Source organism: Acomys russatus, chromosome 31 (genome assembly GCF_903995435.1).
Source record: "Acomys russatus chromosome 31, mAcoRus1.1, whole genome shotgun sequence".
Classification (NCBI taxonomy): domain Eukaryota; kingdom Metazoa; phylum Chordata; class Mammalia; order Rodentia; family Muridae; genus Acomys; species Acomys russatus.
Genome location: NC_067167.1, coordinates 20,249,077 through 20,274,731, shown reverse-complemented (window position 1 = coordinate 20,274,731; position 25,655 = coordinate 20,249,077). Strand labels below are relative to the sequence as shown.

At 38.7% G+C, this 25,655-nt stretch overlaps 1 protein-coding gene across 2 annotated transcripts in view; it reads right to left on the bottom strand.

Moving 5' to 3' along the window:
* Positions 1 to 6,063: 6,063 nt before the first annotated feature.
* Dcn (decorin) overlaps positions 6,064 to 25,655 on the bottom strand; it is a 37,187-nt gene continuing 17,595 nt past the window's right edge. For both annotated transcript variants that reach the window (XM_051172632.1, XM_051172633.1), the window contains exons 4-8: positions 18,695 to 18,908; positions 17,686 to 17,799; positions 13,371 to 13,464; positions 10,174 to 10,312; positions 6,064 to 6,739 (exon numbers count right to left, since the gene is read on the bottom strand). In XM_051172632.1, the coding sequence (XP_051028589.1) occupies positions 6,548 to 6,739; positions 10,174 to 10,312; positions 13,371 to 13,464; positions 17,686 to 17,799; positions 18,695 to 18,908 (753 nt within the window). In that variant the 3' untranslated portion in view covers positions 6,064 to 6,547. The remainder of the gene's footprint in view (positions 6,740 to 10,173; positions 10,313 to 13,370; positions 13,465 to 17,685; positions 17,800 to 18,694; positions 18,909 to 25,655) is intronic.

The window sequence follows — 25,655 nt, the reverse complement described above, 5'->3', positions numbered from 1 at the left end:
AAGAAGAAGGAAAATGAAAGACGATAATGATGGCTCAGAGAGATGAACACTCCAGGTGGAATACAGAGACCCGGGTTATACGGGCTTACGTGATGAAAATAATACAGCAGCATCCATTGCCAGGCCAGGGTTATGGCTGAGAAATGCATTAAAAGGCTGTGTGAGCTGTGTTCTGGCAAGTGTGGGTCACTTGAAAAAGACAGGAGGTGGTGTATGATCACGCAGGGCCTGTGTGAGAACCGCAGGTCAGAGGCAAATTCATGGCTTTCAGCCTTTATACAAACCATGTGTTAGTCAAATTAAATTGTTAATAAAATTAAAAAAAAATTCTTACGAAATTAAGAATTTTTCTAGTAGTGGATTTGTGTGTCCTGCTAAAGATATTTAAGATTAAGCAGCAATGCCCATAAATATGACATCGTTAGGAATTAGTGTCTGTAGATATAATCAAGGAACAATGCAGTCACAATGAATCAGAGTGATCTGTGTGAGCGAGAGTCAAAGTCAACTAGTGAAAGCCATATAAAGACAGAGAGAGAGAGAAAGAGAGAGAGAGAGAGACAGACAGACAGACAGACAGGCAGGCAGACAGGCAAGCAGATAGACAGACATCAAATTGCCCCACAATCCCTGGAAATGGAAGAAACAAGGATGGGTTACCAAAAGGCTGTACAAGGAGAACAGCTATGTCATTCAGGGTTCCATTACTATAACTAAATGCTGGACATAATCAGTTTATAAAGAAATAAAAATCTATTCCTGTAGGCACAGTAGAGACCATCCAGAAAATCATGATGATGGCATGTTTTAACCAAACCAGTTATCTCCTCCTTGCAACATGGAATGTGACAAGAAGGTGGGTTTCTGCAGTCCCTTCCAGGGCCTATTGCTATGACTCTATCATTCCACTCGGCCCCACCTCTTACAAGTCCCAGTGCCTTGCAACAGTGCAAAGCTGAGTCTAGATCCCTCATTGGGAAGGGACATTGTAGAATGTCCAAATCATAGCAATGGCTGGACCAACACTTGTTCTTTGAAATCGTGTACTCTAAAGTCACAATAGAATATCTGTCTATTATTTACAGCTACCTAGCTTGTATAACTTTGTCACAAAAGGCTTAGAAACCCCATACAGTGGTGGTTGTACACAAGGGGCCATAGAAAGGAATGGTCCACCTGAACCACGGAAATTTCCCATTGCCTACTTCCTCAAGAGATAGGACCGTAGCTGGTTCTCACCCTTCCTAATACTGCAACCCCTTAACACACTTCCCCACGTGTGGAGGCCCCAACCATAACTTATTATTTTGTTGTTGTTACCTCATAACTAATTATGCTGCTTTATGGATCATAGTGTAAATCCTAATAATTCCGATGGTCTTAGGGCACCGCTGCGAAAGGGTTGTTTGACCCTCAAAGGGGTCACAAGCCACAGGTGAAGAACTGCTGGCCTAGGTATCAGCATTCCTGTTCTTATCTGGAATGCAGAATCTCAGATTCCAACTAAGGCCTGGACAAAGGAATTTCCCTGGAGACGACTGAAGCCCAACAGGGTCTGTCTGGAGGACCAGATAGTTGCAATCTCCACAAACTTATCTCAGTTTTCTTCACCTTTGGGGCTCCGATGCTTGTTTAAACTCTGCACTAACTCAGTTACACCACATACCACAGTATAAACAACTGGGAAATGAAAAAGAAGAAGAAAAAGAAAAACAAAAACAAAAAATCCATCTGCTTCCCTTAGCAGTGCAAACGGTGACTTTGGTGACCTTCATCTGAAAGATAAGAAAAGGGGGTTGTGCTGGCATGCACAGATGAGTTCTGAAGAGTTAGCACCCCACACACACACACACACACTTTAGAGTAATAAAATTATAAGTGACTATACTTATAGGCAAGGTATATTAGAAAATTTGACTGCCAGATGATCCAAAGGCCTCTTACCCCTCTGTCTCAACACATCTCTTACCCATCTGTCAGTCCAGAGAAAGGAAGAAATCGATGCCTGCTCCTACCACCACTAGAGAGAGCTACCGCAAATGCAAGTATGTACTGTTGTTTCTCCTTTACAGGAAAAGTTGTGTGTGGCCTCTGTGTTAGTTGACTGTTCTCGTTGCTGTGAGCCAACGCCTGACAGAGAAAAGGGTCGTCTAGCTCACAGACTGAAGGTTCCAGCCATCCTGTGGGGAGGGCGGGAAAGGTGGTGGGAAACAGCTGCTGGCTGTGGTGGCAGGGGCATGAGTCTACCTGCGTGTGTCAGGGAAGATTAGGAATCAAAGTGCAGAGGAACAGAGCTGGGTTATAAACTTCAAGATTTGTTCTCAAAACCTCCCCAAACAGCTACTAGCTGGCAAGGGTTTACTACATGAGCCAGTAGGGGACATTTTGCATGCAATCATAGCCTCTTCCTTTAGGCTCACCTATGGGTGCAGGGGTGGGTGGCAGGTGTAGTGGGGGGGGGGATTGCTCAGCTACAATGCTTCCCCTTTCTGCTTATTTTCAGTCTGAATAGCTGCTCCCCACTCAATCCCCTTGGTAAGTCATGTACCAATCCTTGTTGCTAACTGCCAGCTGCTCCAGGATGTTTCTCATGTTCCTGGGCACTTGTGTGGAAGGTAGGCAGCTCCTCTTAGCCACAGCTGTAAGTAGGGAGAGCTCCACGACCAAATGCTTTCCGGTCCATTTCAGTGACTTTCTGTCCGTCAGATAGTTCGTAAACTCCAAATATTCATCCTGTGGTATTTCAATCAATGTATCTTCTATTAAACTATTATTCAAGTGTCATATCTTGTTTGTTTCTTGTTTTGTGTGTCTGGATTTGGCCTAGTGAATATTTTTCTTCTAGCCCAAGAGCTACTCTGTGAAAATAATATTTACACTCACTAGGAATGACTTACTCTATTTATCCAAAGCAATATGATCTCAGTTAATTGTGGGTGCTCATTTAAGTTTAAATTTGTGGTTGGAGAGATGGCTCAGTGGTTAAAGTTCTTGCTGAGGAAGTATAAGGGCATGAGTTCAAATTCTCAGCACCAAATAAAAAGCCAGGAGTGGTGGCTTTTTACCTATCAGCTTAAGGCTAATAGGCTGGTACAGGAGCATCCTGGAGGCTCGCCGGTCAGCCTAAACTTCAAACTCCAAGTTAGCTGAGACATTCTATTTCATAAAGAAAGAAAGAAAATGGTAGCTAGTGATTAATAGAAAAATCCTCATTATCTCTTGGGCTCCATCTGTATACATAAGGGTAAGGACACATGGACACAAGAGTGAATACCAAACAAACTGCACACAAAATAAATAAAAGAGTGGATACAATTTAAAATTCTATCATTTAACTGTACTATTATCACATGCCTAATGTTCTATAGCTATATGTAGTTACAGGATGGCAGAGAGGGTAATGAAAATATAGGACACTTTAAAATTGAATAACGTCATTAAAAAAATTGTCAACAAACTCATCTTTTCTGACGTCAGGTAATGCTGCTTCAGGTTGTGGTCCTGTAGTCTACTGCACACTGCTGTAGGGAGATGCAGAAGCTATTGCTGTTTGGGTGGTCCTGAACACACTTTGTCTAAGTGTCAGAAAGAAGCAGGATGGGAAGTTTGCCTTCCGTGGTTACAGCTGTGTCTTATGCGCCCATTACTTGGTATCACTGGAACTTCAGTGTCTCTTAACCCAAGGAATGATACACACTGACACGTGGCTCACACCGCTACTGTAAGTATTGAAGATGACATTGCCAGTAAATATTTACAATGTGATATGCAGTGAATAATTATTATCACTACAGCGCTTGTGCTTTAAGACTCTGATTTAGGGGCTGGAGAGATGGCTCAGAGGTTAAGAGCACTGACTGCTCCTCCTGAGGTCCTGAGTTCAATTCCCAGCAACCATGTGGTGGCTCACAACCATCTGTAATGTGATCTGATGCCCTCTTCTGGCCTGCAAGGGTACACACAGGCAGAACACTGTATACATAATAAATAAATAAATAAATAAATAAATAAATAAATCTTTTTTTAAAAAGACTATCTAGTCATAGCTAGTAAAAAATAACAAAGCATCAGACGCTTGGGCTAGTAACATGGTTCAGCAGGAAAAGATACATGTCACCCATATCTGGTGACCTTTGTTCAATCCCTAGCACCCATGTAAATGTGAAAGGAGGGACAGCTAAACAAAGTCATCTTTTGACCTTTACATGTGCACCATAGCACCTCTGGTATTCCCACCTTCCCCCATACATATGAAACACACACATATGCATGTTACATACATAATACTTCTTTCTATAGAGATGAAATCTATGAGAATTTCCCTTTTTTGTGTCATGGCATTGGTGTTGTCATTGTTCAGGTCTTGTTTAGGTTGAAGCATCATGGGTAAACTTTCCCTTTTATTTCTAGTAGACAATCTCCCAGAAGATTTACTGGGCCTCTGGCCCTAACAATCCTTCTAAACCCTTCTTCTTCAATGTTCTCTGAGTATTAGGAGCAGGAATTGTATTGTAGTTGTATCCACTGGTACTGGGCTCTCCACAGTAAATTGGTCTCTGCAACTGTGACCAGTCCTGGTTTTCTGTATTGGTCTTTTCCTGTTGCAAAGAGAAGCTTTTCCAGTAAGGGTTAAGAACTACACTTGTCTGTGGGTAGAAGAATAAATGTTTGGAGTGAAGTTAGGAATTGTACTGGTTTGCCAAAATGGTGGCAATTGAGTCTCCTCTAAGATCCGTGACCTCACAAGTCCCATGTATTTGACTAGGTTTTCAGGATTTATCAAGATTTTCCTCCTATTGTGTGTTCCTTAACTCCACTCAGATGTTGGTTACCACTAAGTTAGGAATGCCAGCATTGCACTTTTACGGAGATCTTGGAATCCTGGTCATTGTGGTTAATAGATTTCACAGCTGCGTAGGACTTTTTACTGCTTCCTTCCCGCCGTAGCTTTCATGGCATCTTCCAGGACTAAGGCATTTGGTACTCAGGGAGCCTCCAAGTCCTGTGTCTAAATACATATAGTCTTTAACATTAGGGGTTTACTTTCAATGTCTGGATAGTAACTGACGGCAATGTCTTGTGTCTCTCTTTGTGTCTCTCTGTGTCTGTCTCTCTCTGTGTCTCTGTCTCTGTTTCTCTCCTCTCTCTCTCTCTCTCTCTCTCTCTCTCTCTCTCTCTCTCTCTCTCTCTCTCTTTTAATGATAAAGCTTTTAAGTTTCAACTTCTGTTTTCCTTTATGAAAATTGGCATTAATTACATTCACTCTATAGAGATTTGGAAATGACATGTAAGAATCAGAAAGAAATTCACAATGCCTTTTAAGCATTCTGAGATACTATCCCTGTCTGTTTGCAGAAGGTGAAATAACAGGTGGGATTCAAATTTACCGTCAGGAGGGAAGCCAGCCTGGCACTGAAGGGAGGGTGGCGGTGGATCTGAAAGAGCAGGCAGAGAAAGTTGGGAAGAGCTCTGACTATGAGCCTGAAGGCTCATCCCAAACACTGGATATGCTCCTTGTGGTTAAAGCCAGGTTTAATTTTCTGTCGTATGATTTCTGACCTTAATAGATCTTGCAGCAGAAGCAGACTGCTTTCCCATACTTTCACACTAGATATTGATGTCACCAACATTCCTAGTCATCAATTCTCCAAGGCCAGCAGCCCACTCTTGAGACTTGCTTAATTACCTGATTTGGTAGGTGTTGCAAAATCCAACTCAAAAAAAGTTTTGTTTAAAAGTCATTGTCTAACTATCGGAAACATCTATCTCTAATACATCCGTAAATGCAGAAATGTCTAGATAAGTGGCCTGATTGTGGCACATAGTACTTTTAAACCTGGCTTCATAGAGTAGGCCTGGAAATATGAATTCTCTATACTCTTACAGCAAAATGTGCTTTGTGCATTATAAGCCTAATAATGAATGTAGATAATACACAGTGTCATTTTTAAACATAAATAAGTAGAGTAGGAGAAACGACAAGAATTTGAACAATGATACTATGATTCTCAGCTGTCTGTAAGTTTCAGCAATATCCAGAATTAAACATTTATACCACAGTCATTTTGAATGCAGTTTTTAAATTTTATTTTTTTATTATAATAGTAGTGAAAATTTTACACAGCCCATATTGAATGTACGTATTCAAACGAGGCTTTACCAATAATAAAGGAGATTAATACATTGCTAGAGTTTGACATTTGACTTTCTGTCAAAAGAGTTAATTTAGCTCTATGAATTACAAAAGACTTTGTACTCGGTTCCTTTTAAGCTTTGCTAAATGGTTGACCTCCTACGGTTACATCAGACATTGACAGCTTCATTTATCGTCTACAGAAACCCTTTAAGATGATTCTGAATACTGCAGGCAAATTAATCTTATTGTAGGCAACTGTTCAATCCGCATAGTTGGCTTGATGCATGATAGGTCACATGGAAAAGGCATCCAAAATATGCTTGAATCTTAGAACCCAGCTTTTTTTTTTTTTTTAAGTAATGATATTGACAGATTGGGCTTTTTTTTTCCATATTATAAAAATGAGGCTGTTTAGAAGTTTCCAAGTTGAAGGGCACCGCTCACGTAGACACATCTGAAGGCAGTTGGCGGGAGCTCCCAGTACTGGACAGGGTTGCTAAAAAGACTCACACGAGAGTAAGAGGTCTTTTTAGTGTTGTATCCAGGTGGGCAGAAGTCATTCACCCCAACTTCGGAGATGTTGTTGTTGTGGAGGTACACAACCTGCAACAGGAAATCGTGCAGAATGGTTACTCCCCAGATGTGTGCTGAGGTTCTTGGCAAAAATAAATAAATAAATAAATAAAATAAATAAATAAAAAAAAAATAAAAAAAAAAATATATATATATATAAAATTTTGATCTGGGCATTTTGGTATGAATACATTACAGCTTCTCAAGCCAAATTCTGTTTTCTTCCTATTAGAAGTTGCCTTTCGTTCCTCAGTATGCTCTGTCTCTGTGAGACGTTCTAGATGCTCAGCCTGGGAAGATTACAACTCCCCTTGGCCTCAGCTTACTCACATACTCTCTCCTCTTTGCCTTATTATCGCATTCTGCCCTCTGCTCTGCAAAGTGCAGTTATGTCCTTTGTCCTGTCCAGGTCTACACCAACAGCCCAACCTAAGCACCCAGGCTCTCTCCTTCAGTTACTGAAATTGCTGGCTACTCTTCCTGGGTGGCTCAAGCTGCCCTGGAGCTTTCAGTTCTCCTGTCTCAGCATCTCCAATGCTGGCCCTACAAGCAACTACCAACCTGTTGCTCTGCTAATAGTTTACAACCTCTTCCCTAAGGCTATTGAGCTTTCATCCATCAGAATATTTCATAACATACATTTCTGTGGTCATGCTTAATACAATGGTAATCTGTCTATAAATTTTCTTACTGTTACTAGACATCAGATTTATTTAAAAACCAAAGAGACATTAAAAACCAGGCACGACGATGCATACCTCAAATCCTACCACTTAAGTGATAGGCTAAGAGGCTCAGGAGTTCGAGGGAAGCCTAAGCTATATAATGAGATAACAACAAAACAAAACAAAACAAAAAAAAAAAAAAATAGGACTTTAGAAATAAGATTTTCAAGTGTTGATTTGCAATCTGTTACCTATAGGGAAATCCATAACTGTGAAACGTTAAAGATTTCCTTGTTCATGTAATTGCTTAAGGGGACCATATATAGCTATACAGCATTAAAACAAGAACAAAATGTTTTTTTTAATACCAAGGCAATAGTTTTGATGATTCTTTTAGTATTCTTGAATTTTGAAGAATGTTGTATTGCTATTATTATCCTCTGTTCTAGCAGAACTTACAAGAAAAGCGAGTAATATTCAGTAAGATTTGATCAGTCATGTTGAAAGTAACAGAAGAATATATCAAGCAACAACACAAGAAGTGGACTGTAAACAAACAGAAGTGAGTTCTATATTCTACCAGGCTAGTGTTTTCTAATACCAAAGCTAGACTAAAACTATAAGAGAGTATTATAGTCAAATAAGCATAAATTTTAAAATATTGAATAAAATGTTAAGAAGCTGTATTTCACAGCATACAGAAGGACCACATACTATTTTAAAGCATGCTTTATTTCCAGGATTTAAAAATTTACAATGATGAGCCTAGAATGATACTTTTCAAATATGTGTCACTGTGGACATATTTTCTTAAATGTAACAGACTTCAGAACATCACGCTTAATCATCTTTGTCTACAACTCACAAGAGAAAGTGTACAAGATCATGACTCTTAGAGCAGAAATATATAAAGCAAAATTATATGAAGTGGCCTCAAGATGGACAGATGTTTTCCACTGTGTTTCCTTCTGTATTGTTCCTAACAAAGCAATCCCACCACTGCTATGCGTGCTGACTTGATGAAAAAACCAGGAATTAAAAAAAAAAAAAAAAAAGCCAACTAAGGGTAATGAAAACCTTACTAGTAAAAAGTATAGCTTGCCTTTTCAAGTCTTCTAAGTCTCTCGTTGAAAAAACAAACAAACCAACAAATAAAAACAACAAAAACTCTTATCGATCCAGTACCACTGCCAAGCACCCACTGAAAATAATCTACGATTAAAAAAATCCATATCAAGCTTTATGCTCACATTTATGTCAAGCACGTATTAAGCTCAGTTAACATCACATTTGCTGTCAGCTGAACTTGGAGTTTTCCCCACAACTAACAGGGAGATGAGACTTCTGCTTGTTCATGTCTCTGACAACAGAACGGAAGATCCATTTATCTTGAGTCACCAGCAACATGTAGATATTATGTTATTTTACATATAAAACATGGCAAAATATTGTCTCCAAGACACAATGATTGAACTTAACACCTACTTCAATGTGAAATGCTTTTTTAAAAAGTGCAGTGGCACATGCCTTTAATGCTAGCACCTGAGAGGCAAATGCCTGTAGATTTCTGTGAGTTTGAAGCCAGCCTGGTCTACACAGTGAGTTCCAAGGATACATAGTGAGACCCATCTCAAACAAAGAACCAAAAAAACTAACACACACACACACACACACACACACACACACACACACACACACACACATACACACAACTGAAAAGATAAAGATGTTCATATACCCATTAAAAAGAATTGGGGCTTTGTTTGTTTTTGAGACAGTTTTCTCTTGCAACCTTGGCTGTACTGGATTCACTTTATAGATCAAGCTGCCCTTGGATTCACTCAAAGATATCCACCTGCCTCTGCCTTCCCGAGTGCTGGGATTATAGGTTTGCACCATGGAACCTAGCTAAAGATCCTGTCTTTTTTTTTTTTTTTTTTTTTAAGCTAGTAACTTGAGTATGTATTTTTGTTTTTGTTTCTCAAAGTAGCAATGGAAGTCTTTTACTATATGTGATTGTTTTTCCCACTTCTTAGTAAGTGTGACTTTTATTTGTAGAATCATAGACAGAAAGACTATAGCAACCGACTACGGGACCCAGTGCTCCTATCTTTACCAAGCTCTGTAATTTAATAATTTGCATAAACTTATACATTGCCTTTTCTCAGCTGTGAATCTGCTTTAGATAACAGCTACTAGTTTATTCTGTCACTTATCAGGTTATCTTTGCCTTATACACCAGGTGTTTACTTGGTAGAGTGGTGTATGACCTCATACGAGCCTACCTCATAAGAAATATATGTTGTAGCACTGAGTTTTATAAATACATTCAAGGTGTAGTTAGTTTTAAAATTAATAAATTATACATGTTCTCTATATGGTAAGAGTGTAGTGTGATAATGTTTAGAGTTCCTTTCTATGCAATAGCTTGAAATTTGCATCCTCCCAAACTCATGTTTTAAAACTTTCATCCCAATTATGTGGGCTTGCGGTATGGGCCTTTGGGAAGTGCTGAGTCTCAAATGGGATGACTTCTTTACAAAAAGGGGCTTTCTTTCTGCCATGAGAGAATAAAGGGTGAGAGGACATCAGGAGCTGAATATCTGGGTGAAGCCCTCACCACATGCTAACCACGATGGCATTCCGATCTCAGGCCATGAGTGGGTTTCAAGCCCCCACATCATTGTAGAGAACTATGACACTTAAAACTATCACTAAGGAGAGCTCCCTTCCTCCCGGAATCATGCTAGGAGATTTCTTTCCAGATGGTTCTACCAAGGAGAAAGGGCTTTGCATTACCTGGATGTACTTGTGTTCCGCCAGCCCAACAGGCACTCTGGTGAGTTTGTTGTTGTCCAGGTGGATTTCCCTCACATGAGGAATGTTGGCTAGAGAGCCATTGTCCACTGCAGAGATGCTGTTGAAACTCAGCCCCAACCTACATAGGATAACAGAAATTGGTGTGCCCAACAGTCAAAAATCCATTTCTTATAAGGCAGTAAGTAATTGAGCAATTGAGAACACATTCCTTGGTTTTGAATCAACTGTTCCTGTCATGAGTATATTTTTTCTTTTAACCCTACTGAGCCTAGGCAAAGGCTCTCTCTCTCTCTCTCTCTCTCTCTCTCTCTCTCTCTCTCTCTCTCTCTCTCTCTCTCTCTCTCTCTCTGTCTCTCTGTCTCTGTCTCTCTGTCTGTCTGTCTGTCTGTCTCTCTCCCCCCCTCTCCCTTTCTGTGTGTGTGTGCATGTGCCTGTGTGTGTGCACATGCTTGTGCATACATGTTTGTGTGCAAGTCTTGTGTGAAGGTCCATAAACATATATATGTGTGTGCATAGGTTCAGAGGCCAGCTGTCTTAACACTGGACATCCTTCTTTGTAATTTTAGACCTTAGGTTTTGAGACAGCCTTTACTAAACCTGGAGCCCACCAATGTGTCAAAACTAGCCAGTCAGTGAGCTCCATGGGTCCTTCTGGCTCTTTCTGCCAGGGTAAGTGCTGCCATGGCCAGGTTTTTATATAGGGAATCTGAACTCAAGTACTCAGGATTGCACAGCAAATACTTTGCCAACAGTAACATCTCCATGACCCACAAAGTCTCTCCTTAACATGCTGTTCTTCTGATGCACCTTGGAAAATATGTAAGGCAGTGCTATGACTTAATTACTTGTGTGCCTCTCCTTGGAAACAGCAATTGTGCTGTAGTATATCTAGTCCAAGCAGAGAATCAATGTAGAATTTGACATGTTAAACAAATAACCACAAATCAATTTCTACGTATAATAAACACACAAATACATTTGGTAAATAACCAAAAGAAGCAATAGGACCCTTCTAGTCACTTTGGAAATGAAGCAACTGCTCATTTATCATACACCTCTATTCATAGAAGACTAAAGGTCAAACATTCTAAACTATTAATAAACCTGTCTTCTAGGACAATTAATAGAACTAGTGTTCTGTTTTAGATAGAAGTTCCCCCCAGTGACCCTTTAGTGAAACTCTGCTCAGCCCAGTGTGAGGTTTACTTCTTCCCACTCGGACATCTGGTTCATTCCCTATGTTACGTAAGTTTAATTTGCTTGAGGTCTTAGTTCATATTTTTTTTAAGTTAAAAGCACAACGAATGAGAATTCTGTGATATTAATGAGATTCCAAGCCAGAAGTAGTTCGTTTGGAGGCACGATAGACTATTAACCACTGTAGGGATAAAAATCACCCAAGGCAAAAAAACCAAAAAACAAAAAACAAAAACAAAAAACAAACAAACAAACCAAACAAACAAAACAAAACAAAACACAAGACACAACGTTAATCCATAGAACAGATACCAGAAAGAGGCCACAGAATAATGAAAGAGATCAAACATCTGCAAGCAGGGGGAGAGTGTTAATGGAGTATCTTTGCATGCAAAGGAGTGATCTAAGGATTACAAAGTGGTTTTCCCAGCCTTCAGGCAGGTCAGAGGCTTGAGCCCATTAGAACATAAATAAAGGCAACACCCATCCCACCGCCCAGTGTTTGGTCCTGCCATTATTTTGAAATAATGGTTAAAATGTACACATTGGTGGGCATAAAAAACCACTTATTATCTCAACTACTGATAGTTAATTTGCCATCTTGGCTGAGAACGTTTAGATTTCTCACTTTGTCTTAGATGTTCATCTATTATTCATGGCCTTCACTTTCGTATTTCAGAATTGTGTCCCCTATATCTTGTAACATTCCAAGGCCCTGTTATCAATTTGGCACTGGAATATTTATTAGACTATAGAATTCCTAACAAGTATTTCAAGATTAATGTTATTTTGTTCATGCATTTATTTATTATACATATTTTATTATAATTTATTTCTATTACATCTTGATTGTTATCCCATGATATTTCTCATAGTTAAAGAACTTTGTGTATTCATTTATGTACCATGTTGACTTGGCATAATGCTATAGCAGATAAAATCCCTGTAATAATATTCAGCTATAGGCTTATCAAGGACAGAGTATGTTTTGAAGACTACTAAACAAGCTCATCAGCTTTTATTTTCTTATGAATCAAGTTTTAAATGCAGAAGAATAGAAACCAAGTTAGGAAATAGAAACTTGGTGATATACAAAGACAAAGTACACGTAAGCAAGGCTATACATTTTTTTTTCTGAAACTGCAGTGAATGTACAATGATACTTTCTTTTAAGCTCTTCAGAGAAGATGGGTTAGACAATTTTGTCGCAGTTATTCTGAAAGCAATACTTCAATATTTTTGTAGACGCCTTTTGAATACATTCTTAAATTTGGTCAACCTGTTATACTTTTTATCAGCTTTCTCTTTGATAACACTGAATTAGAATGTATTAAATGGACATTTAAAATCTGTTTTAACTGAACACCTTTACAAAAATTAAAAACAACAAATATTCACAAAATATATAAAACATGTGACCAATCTTGTTGTCTACAGTAATTATAATAGTTCATTGACTTGTCAAGAAATCATCAGGTAGGCTAGAGTTCTACTTACACAACAATAATAAAGAGTGATAGTTTAAAAACTTGAAAGAGCATTGGGCTTCTAAAAATTAGTAACACACTCATCGTCTTTTGATAGAAAGTAATGCTGAGTTTGGGAAGTCAAGGATACCACAAGAAGACCCACAGAGTAAATTAACCTTGGTCCTTGGGGGCTCACAGAGACTGACCCACCAAGCAGAGAGCATACATGGACTGGACCTAGGCCCCCTATACATATGTAGCAGATGTGCAGCTTGGTCATCGTGTGGGTCCCATAACAATGGGAGCAAGGGCTGTCTGACTCTGTGGCCTGCCTTTGGAGAACTTTCCCCTAGCTGGGATGCCTTGTCTGGCATCAGTAGGAGAGGATGTGCTTAGTGCTGCTGTGACTTGAGGTGTCAGAGTGGGTTGGTACTCCTTAGGAGGCCTCCCCTTCTCTGAAAAGAAGAGGTGGAAGTGGAGGAGGGGGCATGAGGGTGGGACATTTCTTACTTAGCCAAATTAGTCAGTCCTTTCAGGCTGGAAGCATCAACTTTGGTGATCTTGTTGCCATCCAGATGAAGTTCAGTGAGAGAAAGAGGGAGACCTGGACCGTGCAAAGAAGATGCTGAGTTAGCCATCAAACATTATAATGACAGAATGTATTTCAACGGGGACATATACTGTCAACTTCTAAAACTCACTTCAAGTAATTTTGATCATCATCTTTCCCTTCTTTCTTTTTATAAGAACAATACATACTTTAAAGGCATGTGCTATTTTACTGCTTTCTCTTAGAAAGACGCTGATAAAATAAAGACCTGTTTCGCATCACGTGACAGATATATTGCTTTGGCAACTGTAGAACTGAAGACAGACAACGACTTTCCCCACCTGTGTCAGTGAGCTCACATGGATGTTATCACATTAAAAAAAATTCATGTCATGAAGACATGAAATGAGGAGGTGGACACTGGAACTATAGCACAAAAATTCTGCAGCAGTGTATCACTTAAATCTGTCATAAATGTAAGCAAAAATTTCATTACAAGAATTATTCATAGCAAGAGCTCAGTGTATTATCCTGATGCTGGCCCTTAGATCTGGCTTCTCTGTGACGGCATTTGATACCTCTGCACCACGGCTGTGCGGCAATATCTAGAACTTATGTTGGACCTGTTAAATCCAGACTGTTTCATGGCAAGAGGGCTTTGCAGAGTCCTATAATCCTCCCATTTGTAGAGCCCCTGGGTATATAATTTAAGATCCAACGAACCCACTAAACTCTCAACAATACTTCCTGAATGGCTGTGAATTCCAAAGATTTAGTAAATAATGAACTACTTGAGTTTTTTTTCATTTCTTCGTGCCTTCTAAAGGACCATGTGTTTATATGGCTGTTAATAATGCAATGTTTGACGTTAAAGAGCAGCATCAGCTACAAAGAAAATAGTGAATTGATATCTATAGATCTAGTACCCCAGCTGAAGCACGTCTTATTTATTTATTTATTTATTTATTTATTTATTTATGTCTATAAAGACACAGAACTGAGAAATAACAGATTGCATTACTACAAAAATTGCATTACACCCAACAAATTATGTTAACGATTTTATTTACTGAAATAACTTTCTGTGTTTATTTTTCCATTGTTTTTTTTTTCATGAAAGTACGCTTTGAATATCTGTTACCATGAAAATATAAATAATAAATAACTAAATATACAAATACTTAACTTCTAACTGCCCTGTCTCTATTATGTACTGATCATTGACTACGTCACTTTTCTCAATTACATTAATCTTTTTCAACGTGCAAAATGATAAAAATAAATTCCCCTCTTTTCTGGTAAGGAAACAGAGACTCAAAGCCATGAATTTGTAAATTTTAAACAGAAAGTGTACTATGCTCCCATCCAGTCTCTATGACAGAGGAAATTAAATAATAATTGAATTTTGTTCACGAATAAGTATTAGGAAATCACAGCTACTTTCTTTATAAGATATTTTAGCCACTTGCTTCTTCTAGACACAAATAATAGAAATTTAAAAGCCTTCCTGTAGGGCACATTTAATAAAGCAAATTCAAGATACTTTTGTCCTTCTCAGGTTCACTGAAGTTTTGCTGTTAATGTTTTTTTTTTTTTTTTTAAGCAGTGCTGCTAGAAAGCTAATAAACAACTCCTCTCTTACTGGCTTGTCTCTTCCTGGATCCTAAATGCCTCTCTTTTGCTTCCCAAATGTCAGGGCCTGGAATAAGCTTGACTATGGAGGAAAAGGCTGCACTACTGCAGAAAAGTGAGTTTAAGTGATCTTCATCATCTCTTCCCATAGTGACATTTGGCCAAGAATCTGTTCTCTAGTGACATTTTTTTCTTTACCTTTCCATTTTGGAGACAAAATAAATGAAGAGCAACACTGTACAGGTTTTAGACCTACACAGTGCAAGCCTTACTCCCATATTCAGTGAACTAAACTCATGTATTATAGATGTGAGCATTTGTCTAAGGTCAAAGGATATCTACACGCCTATGTTGCTGTCCCTACTTAACTGCTCTAACTCAAAACTACAATATTATCATGTCTATTCTTTGTTGACTTTGCACTTCTATGAGTTATTGGAGAAAATATTACCAGGCTCCTGGTGATGTTCAGCCACAAGGGTCCCAGCTTACGAAGGACAGACTCACAAATTAGAAAGGTACATATATGCATCGTAAAGAGGACTTCAGTCAAATAGTTGACGCTGTGAATGCTGATGTCTCCCATCGAAAGCTCAGCTCTGTCAGTTATCATCTCTAAGACCTCCTTATTTAACTCAACTCTCTAAACCCAGATTTTTTTACAAAACCAGGACAGTACTGCTGTATAGAGACACTCAAATCCATAAGCTGTGTTTAGCACAGTATCTAGCACTTGCGGGTGCTTAATCAATTGTACTTGTAAGTTTCCCCTGATTAAGAGGAAGTCAATAAAAACAATCCAGAAGTGGAGATCATTTGTTCATAGGATAGAGAGAACAGATAAAAATAAAAGAAAACAAACACTGCGTGATGAAGTTTATCACCAAGAGATATTTTAGGGGATGAACTAGGAGACTGTAAAGCCAAAGTCAAAACTTGTGGCTGATGCAAATCATGTGACAGCAACAAGTGATGGGAAATTTTCAACTGTTTCACTTCCTACAGCTTTAAGATGTTATGGATGCATTAGGTATAGTTCACAGTATACATACATAGTATGTAGGATATATGGACACACACTTCTCAGTGTGTAGGTGTACATACATGCATACGTGCATTTCCCCTCAGTATCTGAAGAATTGGTGCAGAACCTGTGTATATGTCAAAATGTGCTGATATTCAACTCTATTGTATAAATAATGTTTGCATAAAACCTATGAACATGTGCCCTTATTTTCTAAATTACCTTTATATTGATCATAATTTCTGATACAATTTAAATGCCATGTGAATAATTGCTACATACTCCTGTTTCAGGAACAGTGGCAAGAATAGTCTGCACACATTCGATACATATATAAAGTCTTTTAAGTATTTTTGATCTATAGTTAGTTGAATATTTGTGCATATATACAAATATATGTGAACATATATATATATATTGAATTCCCCTTTACCTCATATAAAAAGAGCATTTGTTACATGCAAAAATTAGAAATTTAAAATATACATACCATTTAAGTTATGAATAAATATGTATTTATCTAGCTAACAATGTTATTCATTGATCTATCATTTAGCATATACCTATGGATGGATGAATGTACCTATTTATCCCCATGGACCCAAAAAAGCATCCTTTGGATAAAAAGACTATGGATTAGGCAGGGGTTGTAAGAAAACGTTTTCTGGCCTAATGACATTTAAGAGTTAATTTTGCAGAAGCATAGCAACAACAGCAGTGGCAACACTGTTTCTTGAGGATGAGAATTAGAATCTGGAGTTTAGTTCCAGGGCAAGGCACCTGTGTTAAGGAGCGCAGGGATGAGGGACAGGTGGGAAATATGTGGGGGGGGGGACTTTTGTGAGACTGGACTTTGAGGTGGGAGGAAAGTGAAATTCAAGGCACTTCTTTTAAGTGTTTCGCCATCTTTGCTGGTTGACCAAGACAGGCTTACATGTGGCAGCAGAGGCAGCTTAGGCACTGATGACAATGATCAGCCTTAAATGTCCTGGCTCTACTTGACAGAGGAACAGTGCCTTCTACTCACTGATAGGTAATGATAGAAGGTGATATTAGTTCTCTATCTCCACCCCATATGCTCTGCTACTTAATTTTAAGACCATAAGTCTAAGAATTGGAGGGTCCTTGAGCCAATTAGCAACAACTTGAACCCAAGCTTCTGAAGTCTACATTCTTGATGACCAAAGAGATTAAGTAAGCAGCCGGATTTACTGAGGAATGGAAAGTTTTACAGTGACAAGAATTTCCTATCGAATTGGTAAATCAAAGTAAAAATGTGGCTCAATTTCATAGATACTGCCAGGTATAAGAGGTTTTTTTCTTCCTTTTTTGTTTTTTTATCAAAACACTAATGCACTTTCACAAACTGTAGTTTTTCTTTAGGAAATCATAAATGCAGAATGCAAGTTTACTGTCTTTTACATCTGAGAAAGGAGTTTAGTGGGAGTCTATTTGTGTCTACATGTCAGTTGGGCTCCACAGAATCATTCCTGGGAACCAAGAATCCACTGGAGATAAGGTTTTGACACATGTGTCCCAATTTAAAGCTCTGCGATTTTTTTTTCTAAAGAAGTGCTGACGTTTGATTTCTCAAAACATTTGGGAGAATTCCCTGTCACCTTGAGGAATAGCAGTTATGTTGGTGTCTGCGATGCGGAGGTACGAGAGCCTCTTCATGCTCTGGAAGGCTCCATTTTCAATCCCAGAGCTTTTCAAAGGGTTGGTGCCCAGTTCTACAGAGACAAGAAGGACACGGTTAGAGGACATTGTAGGATGCCTGTCTGCTCCAGTGAGGAGTCTAGGGGAGAAAATGATTAACCTAATAGCTTCTTGACTGGGAAACACATAAAGAAAGAAAGGCTATGCTCTCGGAAAAACCTCAAAATAAAATGAAGCTTTGTCCTACTGAAATGAAGCCCCATGTGATAGGACAGGTGACGGGTCCATAACCACAAGACTCATGAACTTCTGGCAGAAAGTTCACCATTCAAAGGCAGATTGATCTATACAATGAAACCCTCTATTAATTAGTAAATTAATTAAAAACAATAAAAAAATAAATATTTATGAAAGTTAATAGGCCATGCCACTACTTATAAGTCTCCCTGAAATATTAGGCATGTGTTAATAATACTTTATGCTGTATATTTCCTAAGCAATTTTTTAAAGCTGCTAAATGATTTAAATGTATCATTTTTGCAAGCCAATTGTAGATTTACATTTAATAGTCACACACACACACACACACACACACACACACACACACACACAAACACACACACACACACCAGAATCTTATTTTAGAAAGGAATTAACCTACAGATGGTCACAACACAGCAAAACTCTTCTACGGAAAGGTTTCCCAAGTCTCTCTGATTAAGCAGTGTTCATCCTACGTCTTGCTCACGTGATCAGGGTTGGTCAGTCTTCCCTTTACAGTCTTAGATCACCAAGGTCAAAGAAGAAATAGTCAGACACAAGTGCTTTGTCCCCTTTCTTCTGGCCCTGAGACTAGGGTTCACACAGCTAAGGCACACAGAAGCTCATCCCCTTCCTGCAGTTAAGGATTACTTGAAACCCATTGGCGTCCCCTGGGGCTTGGCCCTCGGGCTACAGTTAAATCTGTACCTATGACAATCAAGTGGTTCAGGCCATTGAACACGGTCTTCCGCACTTTGCTGATCTCATTCTCGTGAGCGCGAAGCTCCTGCAGCGTTTTGGGCATTTTGTCAGGCAGTTCCTTCAAATGGTTCTTAGACAGGTAGAGCCTCTCCAATTTCACAAGAGGGGTGAACACCCCGGGGTTGATCTTGCTGATCTTGTTGTTGACAAGGATCAAGGTCTGTAGAAATTGAACAAGACGATACCAGAAATTTGAAAACCTCCACATAGATACATATAACTTGTATGTAGTCAACTTATTCATTCCATAAAAGTAGCAGAGAAATTTGAAAAGATCACAAGACATTGGGGAAAATATAGAAGCGTACTCCTCTCGTGTGGGTATGTGTATCACATATTAGTTTTTTATATAAGTGATGCTAACAAAATCGTTAAAGACAACAGATTCCTAGAAGTGCCACACACCTCATCTGCCCATCAGCCTTTCTCCCTACTGCCCAGCTTGCCATGACATGGCCCAAGACTGAGGAACTTGGTGTAATTGGAATGGGTGACTACAGAGGGACACTGTTGTTGTCCCTACAGTTGGTGGCTTCAGAGAGACAAAGTTATTAACACCTCCTTTGTCTTGGGTTTGTTTTTTCCTGCTGTGCCCTGTGTAGAAGGGGCCTATCAGATCTAGGAGGAAATCTGGCTTGACTTTCTAGATCAGTGGTTCTTCAGTTTCCTAGTCCTGTGACCCTTTGATACAGTTCCTCCTGTTGTGGTGAACCTCCCCCCGCCCCAACTACAAAATCATTTTTGTTGCTACTTTATAGCTGTAATTTCCCCACTGTTATGAATCATAATATAAATATATGGTATACATGATATCTGATATGTGACCCCTGTGGTAGGGACGTTCAACCTCCAAAGAGGTCTTGAGCCACAGGATGAGAACTGCTGTTTAGAGTGACATATATGGTAAGGCATAAGCCCATAATCTGACAAGGGTCCCACTTATAAGACAGGTGTAGCCAATTGAAGCTGGATTGAGGAAGGTTGGGGTGCTGTTGAGCTATTCGGAGCATCTGCCATGTGACAAAAAAAGCATTGGGGCTCTTTTGAGACCCTGGGGGTTCTATGGAACCATTTCAAATACAGACAATGGTGCTGAGGTCTGTAATGATTTATATAATGCTGAAAATATTAAGGCTTTCCTAATTTGGTACCCCTACAGAGAATTGAAGCTGACTAATATTTTATAAACTTGGGGTGATATTTTTGGAGCTCCTGAGGAGAAAACATAGGCCATTTCAGTTTTGCTTTTCTATTTTAAACTCCTTGTGCACCAATAATAATAATTGGCATGGTTTTTTATATAAATATGTGTAGAATTATGTTTAGGGCCATGTTGGACTATATAAGAGCAATCACTTCTCTTTGCCTTTGTTTTTTAACCTAAAATCCAAATTTTTAAATTATTTAAATTTATTGTTAAACTGGCTCAAGTCTGGTGCTTTTGGATGTTAGTTATTGAAACTCTGCCTGAAAAAAAATCTGATTATAAAATTTAGGAATGGTAATGTAAACATAGCTACCTATATATTTTTATTAAGTGCTTATCAAAAAAACTACACTGCTTTTGCTAGACAAACAGAATGTAAAAAAAAAGATTAGTTTCAAAATTGACCTGTATTTAAAAAAATAAAGTCAATTTACAGTAAACTTATAGCAAACACATTCATAAATGGAAAGAAATGTAAAGCATTTTCACTAAAATCAGGAACAAAACAGGAATATCCACTCTTTCCATACCTATTAAACATAGGACTTGAAGTCTTAGCTAGAATAATAACAGAGTAGAAGATCAAGGAGATACAAATAGGAAGGGGGAGTATCTTTATTTGCAGATGAAAATGTTTATGCATAAAAGACAATAATAAAAACTCTACCAAGAAAGTTCTAATGCTGATAAACACTTTTAACAAAGTAGCAGGATACAAAACCAACACAATCAACACACACACACATACACACACACACACACACAAAACCAACATATATATGATAACTCAAACCAAGCAAATGAAACTAAAAAACCTTTAGGACATTCAAAAGAAATGGGAGAAGATATCAGAAATGGGATGATCTCCCACGCTTATAAATTGGTAAAACTAATGCTGTGAAAATGGTCACCCCACCCAAAGCAATCTGCAAAATCAAAGCAATTTTCTTCTCATACAATTAAAACACCATTATCCCCTGAAAGTAAAAAAAAAGAAAGAAAGAAAGAAAAAGAAAAAAAAAACCCTTTAACTTCATATGAAGTTAAGTGGGCAAAAATCTTGTCAATTATACAACAAACAGAGCATTAATAATAAAAGTATACAGAGAACTAAAAAAATGAACATGAAGAAAGAAAATAACCCAATTAAGGATATGGTATGCAGCTGTGCGTGGTGACACATGCCTTTAATTCCAGCAATTAGGAGGCAGAGACAGGCAGATCTCTAAGTTTGAGGTCAGCCAGGTCTACAGAGTGAGTTCCAGGACAAGTAGAGCTATCCAGTCTTGGAAAAACAAACAACAACAACAACAACAACAAAGGGGTATATGACCAAAGAGTTCTCAAAAGCTGAAATACAAATGGCAGAGAAAAACTTAAAGAAATGCTCAACGTTCTGTTAAATCAGGAAAATGCCAATTAAATCTTGAGGTTTCATTTACCCTAGACAGAATGGCCAAGGTCAATAAAACAAATAATAGCGCATGCTGGATAAGATTTGAGGAAAAGGGAAAACTTATTATTTGTTGGTGAGAGTGCAAACTACTAAAGCCACTGTGGAAAGTGGCATTATCGTTCCTCAAAAAACTGACAGTGGATCTACCACAAGATCTTGATATGCCACTTTTAGGCTGGTAGATATCCAAAGGACTTTACATCTTCCCACAGAAATACTTGCTCATAGGTATTTATATCTGCTCTGTAATAGCCAGCCAGAAATTGGAAAAAGCCAAGCAGCCAATCAACTGATGAATGGATAATGAAAATATGGGGCACATTTACACAATGGAATATTATTCAGCTATTAAGAAGAATCAAATTGTTTGCAGGTAAATGAATTGGATGGAGCTAGAAACAATCATCCTGTGTGGGGTAACACAGACCCCAAAAGAAATACATTACATGTTTTCTCTTATATATGTATTAATTTTATACTTTAGATATGTGTCTTTCAATTAAAATAGCCTCATAATAACTTTTGGGTAGCTAGTAAGGGACAACGAGGCAGGAAGGAGTCTTTCAGGAAGGGGAAATGGCAAATAGGATTATTAAGAAATAAAGGGGAAACTAGAATACAAAGATTAAGTAGGGAGCAGAATGGGAGAGAAAGGTAAAAGAGAAAACACAGGGGAGGAAAAATAACACTAAAGACTTTTTAACAGCTGTATAGAAATCTACTACAGTAGAAGCCCCTCCCTCAAATATATACAACTAACAAAGGAATTTAAATCGAGTCACCATATAATAGGGGATATTACACCCCAACTAGACACATTATGTTACTAAGTAAAACTCTCTGTGTCAGAAATAGGTTAGATCTTGTCAAATAATTGGCCAAAAGTGTCCATTAGATGCTCCACCCCCACCAAACATCAAAGGGCATTGCCAAGGTCATTGGTCATCCTCCACAATGGTGTGGCCCTATTCCTGTAAGCACCACTTACTGATGTCATCAAACTTGGAGAAATTGAACTGGATCCAAACTAGAAGCTTCACCTCTACTGACTAGCATGCTATTGGAGGAAAAATATAATCATCATTATTACCAGCTACAAATCCTGAGACCTACAGCAAGGACCTGACTATAAGATATATTGGTGCAAAAGACAAACATAAAATATGAGAGTAGCCAATCACTTTTTAACTGTATTTGAGGCCCACTCCGTGAGATGGAATCCACAACTGACACTACTAACTTGCTCAATAACATGAGACTAAATAAGTCGTGAGCCCAGGCCAAAGCTTACTGCTATTATTTGCTAAAATGCCAATCAAATGACTCCTAACGACATATTGCTACACTCATAGACAAGAGCATTCCTCAACCTTAATTGAGGAAGCTTCTTTTTGCAGTAGATGGTAATTAACAGAGACCAACCAATGGATCATGTGTAGAGAGTGAGAGATTTTTGGAGCATTCAACCCTAATTGAGATATATTTATCAGCCACACCCCTCCCCAAGACTCAACAATCTCTGTGGAAAAGGAAAGAAAAATTGAAAGAGCCAAAGGAGGCAGATCCCAAGGAAAAACAGTGTATTCTATACACAACAGGACTCACACACAAATGAACTTACAGAGACTGAGACAGTGCTCACAAGTCTTGCACAGATTCAAACCAGGCAAAATAGCAGCACTGAAAAAATGGAGTAAAGAAAACATCCCACCCCTACCTAAGAAGCTATTTGCTATTGATACTGCCTTGGAAGGGGGAAATAGGCGTTCTTCAATGGAGGGTCACCGGATATATGAATTATACTACAGACCAGGCCCCAGGCCCCTGAGTAGAAAGCCACCACAGAAAGGATTCCCTGTTTTGTTTTATTTTGGTACTTTTTGTGTACTTTTTTTTGTTTATGTGTTTATGTATTTTTATATGTGATTGTTTTTGTTTTGAGACACAGAGCCACCCAGCATCATGTTGGAGAGAGAGGGGGGAGGAAGAGAGAGAGAGAGAGCAAGAGAGAGAGAAGAGAAGAGAAAGACAGAGAGACAGAGACAGACAGAGAGACAGAGACAGCCAGAGAGGCAGAGAGAGAGAGAGAAAATGAAGTCACATGAGGAAGATCTGGGACCAGTCATTGGAGGGTTAAAAACATAATCAAAATATATAATTTTTAATTGAAATTTATTTTCTAAAGGAAAAAAGAATCAGTGAACGATTGAGCCAGAAGAACACAGAAGAAGGCAAACTGCAGCATTTGCAGAGACTCAGGATTGCAGAACCTTGATTTAGGATGAAACAGAAAACCTTAACTGCCAGCCATAGAGTGCAGTAACGAAGTCATCACATTGCTAAATGTATGAAATCCAGTCCAAGAAAAAATCAGTTTTACTCTGTTGAATATTGAAATATGACTTTTAATATTGCATACATTCTTCTCAAAAGTCTTTTTTGTAGGACTTTCACTGTCCCAAGTGTTGTTCTGAGAGTCTAATTGGAGTCTCTCTCGCTCCTGACCTTCTACGCTCTAGTTCTAGCTCTAATGTGCTGTGGAGCTATGAAAAAGCAGCCAATCTCTTTCTGCCTGGGTTTCCTTATCCATAGAGAAGGAAGACTGAAAAGGCAGTAGTCAGGAGTGCTAAAGTAAGGCCTCCTAGGCTTGAAAGCTACAGCTGGAGTATCATGAGTGCTAAACAGGATTTACTAGTATTCAGTTGCTGGAATTTTTGTTGATTTTTATTTTAAAATCCATTCCTTACTATGTTTATTAGGTTGTAGTTCAAAACAAGTATATCAAATGCAGCTCTATATTATATAAAAGTTATGTATGTATATAGATGTACATATATACATACGTAGGTTTATGTATATATGTACATATATGTATATATGGTCTATAAGACTCCTTAATAAATAACCCACATAATGTAAATGAAGATAACAATTGGGGAATAAAAAACTTCCCCCTCCCTTAAACCTTTTCTATTTTAATCTTTACTAAACTTTTCTTTCTTTCCTTCCATTATACTTTTCCCAACCAAGATTACAATGTCTGTTTGCATAATAACAAGGAAGGAAAATAGAGAATGAAAGACTGAGAGAGAAATAGCTGTTTGCATCCCCTGCCTGATCACAGGTTCTAATAAGGCCTCCTCTGCCTCCGCTGACCACTGTGAAGCAGGCAGGGGCAGAGGCCTGTGGAGGAGATGACTGCTGCCTTCAAAGCCTCCCAGAAAGGAGTGTATGGAAAGAAAAAGACTCCTGTTGTCTACAGTGGATTTGAAACAAGCCTTGCAGAAACTGGATGTCTTCCTATAAAGAACTGTTAAAACTTGTTCATGCTATACTTGTATGTCTAAAAAGTTTTGACTCTTGTAAGGGAACTTTCCTTCCTCCAAAAGGTGGCATTGAAATAAAAATTTATGCAAAAGCAAGTTCATATTTTAAAGTGTATCAGATGACTTAAATGATACTCATTCGTTATTGCCACTTTTTCCTTTTTTATTAATTTATTCATATTACATCTCAATTGTTATTCCATCCCTTATATCCTCCCGTTCCGCACCCTCCCCACCTTGCTCTCACCCTATTCCCCTCCCCTATGTCTGTGACTGAGGAGGACCTCCTCTCCCTCTATATGATCATAGGGTATCAAGTCTCTTCTTGATATCCTGTTATCCTTCCTCTGTGAAACTGTTTTAGCAGTGACTTAGACCATCACTGACAAATCTGGATGGTTTGGTCATAGACTCTTCATGAAACCTTAACATGCAAGCAGTGAGCTGTGGAGTGAGACCCAGATACACCGTATCAGGAGAAGAGCTGCAAAGTGGTACCCCAAAGGCTCCTGGCCTCCAGCTCGGGTCCTTTGCTCAGTCATGAAAACCTGTCGCTTACACTCAGTCTACGGGCCATTTTATTGTCAGCTGATCATTTCCTCCTGCCTTGACCTGTTCCTTACACAGTGAGCCCTCTTTTCTCTTTGCCTTTCTAAACTCCACTAATCCTTTAAGGTGCTTTTGTCACATTTGTCTCAAAACACTGCCAGTTAATTGTGTATGTATCTGGCATCCAATTCTTTTTGTTTGTTAGTTTGTTTTGTTTTGTTTTTCGAGACAGGGTTTCTCTGTGCAGCCTTGGCCATCCTGGACTCACTTTGTAGACCAGGCTGGCCTCGAACTCACAGCGATCCGCCTGCCTCTGCCTCCCGAGTGCTGGGATTAAAGGCATGCGCCACCACGCCCGGCCTCCAATTC